This window comes from Hippocampus comes, unplaced genomic scaffold (assembly GCF_001891065.2).
Source record: "Hippocampus comes isolate QL1 unplaced genomic scaffold, H_comes_QL1_v1.1 scaffold86, whole genome shotgun sequence".
Taxonomy (NCBI): Eukaryota; Metazoa; Chordata; class Actinopteri; order Syngnathiformes; family Syngnathidae; genus Hippocampus; species Hippocampus comes.
Window position 1 is genome coordinate 259595 of NW_017805882.1, and position 9722 is coordinate 269316.

The 9722-nt window shown below is 41.0% G+C and overlaps 1 protein-coding gene across 1 annotated transcript in view; it reads left to right on the forward strand.

Annotated features, from left to right (window-relative positions):
* The first annotated feature begins 304 nt into the window (after positions 1 to 304).
* Positions 305 to 9722, forward strand: part of LOC109527498 (procollagen galactosyltransferase 1-like) — a 22553-nt gene continuing 13135 nt past the window's right edge. The window contains exons 1-5 of the mRNA XM_019889483.1: positions 305 to 639; positions 6630 to 6740; positions 6847 to 6964; positions 7509 to 7643; positions 9454 to 9658. Coding sequence (XP_019745042.1) covers positions 422 to 639; positions 6630 to 6740; positions 6847 to 6964; positions 7509 to 7643; positions 9454 to 9658 — 787 coding nt within the window. The 5' untranslated portion in view covers positions 305 to 421. The remainder of the gene's footprint in view (positions 640 to 6629; positions 6741 to 6846; positions 6965 to 7508; positions 7644 to 9453; positions 9659 to 9722) is intronic.

Here is a 9722-nt window from a genome sequence, read left to right on the forward strand (position 1 = left end):
CATACTTCCTGTAAAAGTCCCGATTGGTTATTCTTAAAGGGGAAGGCATTTAATTAATAAATAAATAAATAAATAAATAAATAACACGCACACGCAAACACACGCACGCGCACACGTGTCAGAACGATATGAGCCATTAACATCGATGGCACAGACAGAAATAACGTTTGCTAAAAAAATTCTTATGAATGTAACAGTGAAACAATGATGTGTGTTTTGTTTTTTTTACCAAAAGCACAACAGCACATTTCTTCGGAAGGCGGAGCCCCACAGAGAAAGCCTATAGCTTCCCCTTTAACTCAGCTAACTCCTCCGCCATGTCGCCACTATCGGCATAACACAAGAGCGGGACGCACCTAACTTCTGCACGCCGGTCTCCCCATCTGTCGGCCGCAACACCTTAAACGCTTCTCCCCTTGCCATGCCCCGCATCGCCTCGCTGTTATCCGCCCTGCTGTTCGTCCACTTTTCGGGCCTGAGCCGGGGCTACTTCCCCGAGGAGCGCTGGAGCCCCGAGTCCCCTCTGCTCGCCCCACGGGTGGTTGTCGCGCTCATCTGCCGCAACTCTGAGCACTCTTTGCCGCTCTTCCTCGGAGCCTTGGAGCGCCTTCGCTACCCGAAGGACCGCATTGCTTTGTGGTGAGTGTCGTTGCTGCAAAGTCACCAGTATAACATTTACATTGAATAACAGACTTATCTTGACAGGCAAGCGATCGTGAAGTATTATGAAGAGTTTACCAAACCAACTTAACCAGTGTGAGATAACGTCTGTTTTTGTTGACATCCTTTTTTGCTCTCATTCTTTTCAGTATAGTTTACCCTGATAATATATCTGAACATCTGCTGTGCTTTTATAACTGTTGTAATAATTGTTTGATTGCTTTAGTTTATGCATGTATTGGCGAACAAGAAGTGAGAATCAGCTCGGAACGATGCACGATAAAGAAGTACAGTCCTCTGGGCCCTCTGCGCTAGTCGAGTCGTGCCTGTGAAAAAGTTCCATTCAGTTTGGGATTCTCTCTCATTCCCCCCTCTGTCCCTGCCCCTCTTTTCCTGCCACATCTTTCGACTCGACTGGAAACACCGCCTCACTCCTCTGCACTCCACAATCCTGGAGCAAAAACTCCAGTGTAGAAGATTTATGTCCTTGTGTCCCAGTCAGAGGTGGCAAAAGTTCTCACACTCTGTACTGAAGTAGAAGTACCGGTACAGATACTTGTGTAATATAAAAGACCTTGCTACAAGTTGTATGGATTTTAACTCCTGAACTAAAAGTAAAAAAAAAAATGCAGGCTCTGAAAAGTACTTCAGACCAAAGTTTAAAAAAAAAACACCTCCTGACTGTCAATTATCCATTCATCCATTTTCTACACCGCTTATCCTGAGGAGGGTTGCAGGGAATTGCTGGAGCCTATCCCAGCTGACTTCGGGCAGAAGGCAGGCTACAACCTGAAATGGTCGCCAGCCAGTCGCAGGGCACATACAGAGACAAACGACCATTCACACCCACACCATCACTGAGTGGTAACCGATCCCACGCCGCTTGCACACAAGTCAGACGAGAGTACCACTACACCCCCACTGACTGTCAGTTATGACAAAGCTAATTTTGATTACCCCCCCCCCACCCACACACACACAAACACAAAAGCTTCTGTCTTTAGTACTCATACAGAGCAGAAGAAAAAAAATATGGATACCTCATGCTGTCGAAAAGTTCGCGAGAGTCAACAAAGCATGTTCTTAATATAGCTTTGGTGACTATGTGAACTGCCTCAGAAAAGATGCTAAATTAGCTGAGGATATCAAATGAAAAAAAATCTTAAATTGTACGTGTGTTTTTTTTTTCTTTTTAGATGCAGAAGCTAGTGGTTTTTAGGTTGTGGTATTTGCCACAAATTACACTGGGCAACAGCAAATTTTCATCAGAGATGGCTTAATAAGTCCTTAAATGCATTTATTTGGCGCTGGCTTTAAAAGAACGTCTTCACTTTTTATCCCAGTGGATCAGGCTTTTGAGATATCATATTTTTGAGTTTTTAAGATATTATTTTTTTTAGTTTGATATATAAAAGCTGACACAATATGGATTTCAGCATGCCTTGTAATTTGTAGCCATGATGTTTCAGAAAAAATTCCACCTGTTGCTCAACCTAACTATTTTACATAATAATAATAATAGTAATTTATTATTATTATTATTATTCAAAGCTATAATACTCGAGAATAAACAAGGGAATATTCATAATCAGTGCGAAACACCTGCATCTCTGATTTAAAAAAAAAAGATAAAAATTTGCTGATTTGTGTTATTTAGGATCTGAGAATTAAAAAAAAAATTCTAACAGTTCTTGTAATTAAGGCCAGACTATGGTGCTTCTCCGAATCTATTGCTTTTGTCATAAATGTTCCCCCGTTCACGTTCATCCATGCTGCTGGTGTCCCTGTTTTTTTCCACCTTATTAAAAAAAAAAACTACGATCTCATTCAGTCAAGATCCAACAAGTTAACCAACCACATTTTTTCTCTAAGTTTACATCTTTTTTACCTAATGTCATGATCTACAGAATTAGAAAAAAGTAACGAGCCTTTTTTTGACAAAGTAACGAGTAAAGTGCAGATGTGTTTTCAAATGCAGGGAATCAGAAAAATAAATACTTAGGTAAAGTACAGATACTTCCTTCATACTTTCTTACCTTTTACCACTGATCCCAGTATGTTATTTTTCTCCCCGTTTTATCCAGTCTCGGTCTTCCAGACTTTTTATTGTATCTGAAGCTTACGCCCTCTTGTTTTCATCATGTGCCAGTAGACCTGCGTTTTAGAGATGAAAGTAATCTTTTCATCAGCGTTCACATTTGACAGGTTAGATTATATTTTGGCACTCAAGTGGTTTAGCAAAGCAATGGTGCATGAAGAGCGTCAAGCAGACTAGAGTGTAGTTAAAATAATGGAGTGCCTTTGAACTAAATTTATACAAAAGTGAATATATTGTTCATTCGAGTGAGAGGGCTGTCTCCTTTGAATGTTGAATTTAGTTTCAAACCAGTATTCATCGGTTTTCTTGCATTCTGGCCAAAGTTTAAAATTGGTATATCCACGTGGTAGCTTGAGCACAGCTCTTTGTCTTGCGTTCTCTGTTCAAGACCTTCTAGAAAGTTTCATAACATTAACTCAGTGGCCCTAGCCACCTGTCAATACCTGCAGCTCTCAACCTGACAGTTGAAGATAAAGCACCTTGGCAGAGAGCCTCATATAAACACATGGATGTGTATTGTTACGTTGAAAGAGTGTGCTGCGTCGACTTGCAGGATGGAGAATAACCTTCCATTAGGCTTACATTCTTGCCTACCTCAGGTCTCTACCATTGTTTAGGTCTGTTTTTGCTGCTATTGAACCAGTGCCATGTGAACTGGCAAGAAACTTGATTTCAAGACAGCATTCTTCTTTTCCAAAGATTAATTCGGTGGGGCGTCCAACTTTTATTGTCCCTGAAGTAGTTCACATTCCGAATTCCTAAAGCCTTCATCTTTGGGTAAAAGTTGCCTCTCAAGTCACATAACACAGTTTCAAATGCCTTTAAAAAAGTAGAATAGTTTTGCACTTACTTGGGATTTTTGTGTACTTTATTATTAAGAATTTTTTCCCAAAAGAGGGACTGGTTAGCTTCTTTTGGCATTTTTGTATTAGTAAAGTGAGATACAAGAGGCACCTCTACTTCATGACTCACCTTAATGTGATTCATTTAATTGTGGTTCAAGTCGCTGTAAGAGCAAAATTGACATTTTAATTTAACACACCGCACGGAAGAGTCTTGTTCACGGTCCTATAGCTGGAAGGCAAGCTTTATTTTTCCAGGACTTTGGAGACTCATTTTGTATATTTGGCCATTTTTTTGTTGATTCGAAATTGTCAGGCTTGTCAACCATACTTTTGTGTTCTGACAAATTTGCAAGAAATTTTCTTGATGGGGTCTTTCAGGAGATTTGTTTATTCTGTGTGTTGGCCAAATTTTGCATAATCTACTATCAATCCATTTTCTAGACTGCATGTACTCACTTGGGTCCCATGTTAGCTGGTGCTTGTCCCTGACTTTAGGCAAGAGCAAACACGTCCCTAGACCTCAGTCTTTAGAGGGGCACATGAAATGCGGGGTGAGATGGGGGGGGAGGCCAAATATTTTTATGACACTACAAACAACTGCGTACGTCCATGTGTCAAATGCAACTGTACAAACCTTACTGCATGTGTGTATTTAGTTATTTATTTATTTTTCTGAGAAATTAATTAATCATCCCTGGCTTCAGACAGGTCCTCTCACAATTTATCCTATGTTATTGCTCAATGCACTCATGATAGGAAAATGAAGCTTCAAGATTGTTTCATGAACCAGTTGTGTTTTTAGAGATCTGTGCCTCAAGTTGGGCGGGGTGGGTGCAATCAACAGACAAAGGCTGGTACACATTTTTCCAGATTGTGTCGCAGTTGTCACAGATATACAGTAGACTACAGCAGCCTCACATACGTGCCTACGTGGCAATCATGTTAGCAGGGGCGCCTTTCCCATCAAAGGTTATGGAAAGCATGGCCATTAGCTTAGCATCACAGTAAATAGATATTTATTTACAATAATTATGTGCTGTGCTTAATATTTTTAGGCCACAGTAAAAATACAAAACAATTTTGTACTGTTGTATTTTTAATGCACCAAAAAATGTACTTCAAGTTAACAGACAATTCTCTACCGCTCTAATTCTTGATCTCTTCCCCCCAGTTACTACATCAAATTGAGCTTCCACTGTACATTAGACTTCAGAGTAGTGCCACGAAAGTTTGTTTTTCAGTCAAAAAAAACAGTTTTATGATTGTTTGTGTAGGTAGAGGATTTTGCTCGACTAAGTGTCATTCTACTGTACCAAATATAGGAAAAAATGTTGTTGCAGCCCTTGTATTGGATCTCATTGGACTGTGCAGGTGTGCTCTACTAGATCTGGATGGTTCCAGGTTCAGGGAAAGGCATGTAGACATTGAAGTGAGCAGTAGAACACAAAAAATGGCTGTGCTTTGAAGTGGTCGCATGTAAACGCTGAGACAGCACTAGAATGTGAGAACACCACACGCAGATGGCAAAGTAATCACCTGCGGCACGCCGTCCGTCAACAGCTACATGATGCCGAAGGCTGTAAATCCATTTCCTCCCATTCCTACACATTCCATGTGTCGCTCTTTGCCCCTGCCCATCAGGCTCAAAGATTTGTTTTGATAACGCAGACAGCGTGCAAGCCGCTTCCACTACTTCTACTCAGTCTTTGTCTGTATGCCGCAGTTCACATTGATGGTACATAGCTATGCCAAAAAAAAAAAATACAGAGCCTGAAAAAAACCTCATCATGTGATGCCAACGTTATGAAATAGGATACCAACCGTATCGTCGTGATACAAATCAAAACTTACCTTCAAATTGGTGCCATTGTGTTGCCTGCATTCTACTACCCTACAAGACTGTGCAAAATTCAGAATTTCAGAAATCAGTTCAGTAGATGAATATGGATTTGAAGTGTTTCCACCCCACAGATTGCTCAATTGAATTTGAATTTGAACTACAGGAAGTGACATTTCATTCGTTCCACTTCAGAAAAACAAACTCACATCATCTCCTAAACAATGTCCAAAATGTTTGGCCAGCCATTTTAAAGACCTAGATAAAGCTAGGTATCAAACCATTGTTTTTTCAATTTTGATGACCTGATTTATCTGAGTAGGCTTTTAATTTGAATAAAAATACAATTACTGTACTACACTGTACTATTGACTATAATTAAGTATCGTGTACGTAAAGTCCTTGTATGAAATTCATGTTGTAAGTAGGCTTATATCCCGCCAAGCTTCATTATTATTCATTCATTCATTATCCAATCCGCTTTATCCACACAAGGGTCGCGGGGGGTGCTGGAGCCTATCCCAGCCGTCTTCGGGCAGTAAGTGGGGGACACCCTGAACCAGTTGCCAGCCAATCGCAGGGGCTTCATTATTAAACACACTTTAATTTTTGCACCATCTATTTCTTGGAATGTCATGTAATTGCAGCTTTAGTTTTCTGGTTCCTGTGTGCCACCTCAAGGGTTAAAGTGGAATGATTCAATTCATTGCTTGTGCTTTTGTGACACCCCTACTTTTTAATTTAAATAGATATTTGAATACATTTCATCTAACTTAAACTACCGCGGACGTTCACGTTTAGAAATTACTGTGCGTCACTGACGTGAGAGTCTTTTGCACTTCTTACAACTGGTTGTGTGCAATTGTGAAGTTATTGTAATATATACGGATCGAGGAGGACACAAAACGATAGTGGCGCTCCGGGCATTTGTGTGCCAGACTAATGAGGTGATTAGATTGCCCTACTGTGATTGATACGGTGTTCCGGATTCAGTCATTGAACCCGTGCAGCCAAATTATATCACCGCAGAATCCTTTTTATGAAGACCATCTTTTATAAGCAGACATTTTAATTAGGCATCAACACCTCTGCTTTTCCGATATATTTAATCAGTGGATCCCATCCAAGTGCCTGGGGTTGTCCCCCACCCTTCAATGAAAAAATGTCTCTGTCCCTCATCTTGCCACAGGGTGGCGACCGATCACAACATAGATAACACCACCGCCCTCCTTCGAGACTGGCTCATCAAGGTGCAGAATGACTATCACTATGTGGAGTGGCGACCAGATGATGGATCCAGGTAATTTTCTTTGTGTGTGGGTGTGTGTGCGTGAATGTGGCTGAGTGACCGACCCCAATCAGTGTGTTTCAGCTCTTAACACCAGTGTCATCTGTGCCCGCCTTAGTGCCTTTGAGGACGAGGTGGGCCCCAAACACTGGAATAATCTTCATTATGAACACGTAATGAAGCTTCGTCAGGGGGCATTGGACACAGCCCGTGAAATCTGGGCTGACTACCTCCTGGTATGTTGTCAGTCAATCACTATCCTGATCGAGTTGCTTTTGTTATGCATCCTGGATTCTGGGTAAATGGATGGTCATTACCACGGAGGCATTTAAATGAAGTGATTATATGGACACGCATGGAAAATAATTTTCAGTCTAACTGAAACGGTTTATATTTTAATGGAGAGTTAATGTCTTGCTTTCTGTTGATTTTAAAATTGAACGGAATGGCCCGACACTGACGGTATGTCCCTGGGAAATGTGAGCCACAGTCTATTTAAACACATGTTTTTCTCACCCGCTTTGTGTCTGACCATTTAAATGGAGGAGATGGTGCTAACAGAGATTTTTGGCACTGGATGATAAAGCTTACATCCTGTTGCTATGGTTACCTGTGTCGAAATGCACATTTTTTTTCCTGGTAGAGCTCCTTCCATATTCAGTATAATTTGCCACCAGACACTTTTCCAGCCAGTACAGTTGTATCAAAACTCACAGAGGTGGTCTTTTCACCAAAGCATTATGTCCACCGGCAGCGTCATGCTCTTTTCTTTGGTGACAGATGGCCGACTGTGACAACTTGCTCACCAACCCAGATGTATTGTGGAAACTGATGAAAGAAAACAAGACCATTGTCGCCCCAATGTTGGAGTCCAGAGCTGCATACTCCAACTTCTGGTGCGGCATGACCTCACAGGTAATGTTGATAGTCCTTTGTGAGCCATTTCACACTGTGTTCGGTTATATAGCATCCAATCCACATGTCCTTAAAATTTGAAGAATTGCCCGAATGCCCGGCCTTTGTCGAGAACATCATTTCACTGATATTCGCTGGGTGCAATGAATTAGCATTGAAAGAAATTATTAAATTGAATTACGTACTAAATGGAGCCGAGAGTCACTCATAGGCCAAATCTGTATTTGCATATTCGTTGGCCATTTAACTGTCTAATCCCAAATCCATTCCATCGGCTTTACGAATTGTCTGATAAGGCAGGCGTGTATGTGTCACCAAACGGTGTATTTTGATCTCACTGTGCTTTTACCCTGTCATCGCTTATCCACTTTTGGAGGCCTGATTTCGAACTGTGGATATCCGATTCCAGATATTTTTTTCAATTTACGCTCCCATGACGCATATCCAAATCGTGCCACTTATGAGCAAAATGCCAGAATTTTGTCTGTGTCAATTCAGCATTCATCTACACCCACACAGATGTTTGTTTTATGAAAAAAAAAGATGACTTAAAAACACATTTTGTCACATGTTTGAGAGAGTTTGTTGTGATCCACTGGAACCAAGGTTAAACATTTTGACAGGTACGTTTGGCGCAAACACAACACTTCTCATCACCCCAAAAACGCCATAACTACAGTGAAGCGTTGTGATGGCAGCAACATGTTTTAGGGCTTTTTTTTCTCCAGCTGGAACTGTGGCCTTTGACTCGGTAGAAGAAATGGTCGGTGAACTGTTGGAAATACAAGTCAGTGTTCGCACGAAATATTCAGTCATTTACTCTGAAACAAAAAACAACAAAACAAAAGTCAGGAAATACATGTTGGTCTAACTGAAATTTGTTTGGGGTTAACCAAAGGCACTTTAAATGGTGGCACGTATGTGCCGATTCCATTTAACCTGAGTTTAAATGTAACTTGTCAATTGTGAACACAGCCACATTCCTGTTGTAAGAGGATGTGCACACTTTTGCATCCGTATTATCTCAGTTTATTTTTACTTCTTGAAAGGAGGAATTTAAACAAAAAATCAGTGCACTCGAACAGCTTACAGGTCATTAATTGTGGAAAACGTTTTGAAACGATTTATCTCAGTCTATTTTTTTCCGAGCGTCACCAAAATATTGCATTTGAACATGGTTGGGTAGAAATTTAAAATCAACTATAAGCACTGTTCCTCTTGGTTCAAACAGTACTCTTTGGGGAGGAGAATAGAAATATCATGGAACATCCTGTCTCCTTTTCCAGATGATGAGAAGTGAGCATTAAAATGTTTGTCAAGGCATGCTTTAAGATTCAGCTCTTGTATGCAATCGGATTGGATTTTCCAAGTGTATCAAAGTGCATCATACATATGTTGCATGCAAATGCTCACTATTGCTATCTCCCTGAGAGGTGATTTCACCCGATCCATGTCAGCGTTTTTGTCCACAATGTATGCGCAACTTAAGGCTCCCTTGAGCAATATTGCGCGTCAGGAAGGAGAAATGCTTTGACACGGGCCGTGAGTCTGAATTCCAAACACTGGAATCTCCTCGCTAGTTGCAAAACAGATGTTCAGCTGCACCAAAGGAAATTATGGTGACCATCTACAAAAACAAAAACAAAAATGTATGAATCGTGATTCTGATCATGTACTTTCCTCGATATATTGCATGTGCCACTTAGCATTTATACCAATACCAGAATCTGTAATATTTAATCTGTGCAATCAAATGTGCAGAAAGAGTTTCTTTGTCATGATCGGTGAATGAGGGCAACCATCTCGGCAGGGCTACTACAAGCGAACGCCAGCCTACATACCCATCAGAAAGCAGGAGCGTCTTGGGTGTTTTGCCGTACCGATGGTCCACTCGACGTACCTGGTGGACTTACGGAAGCAAGCCTCTCGTCAATTGGCGTTTTACCCGCCACACCCGGAGTACAGCTGGGCCCTCGATGATGTCATCGTCTTTGCCTACTCCGCTCGCATGGCAGGTAATATGGATGAAATGGCTTGGTGGGTGAATGTTACACGTGTGATTTATTTATTATTATTATT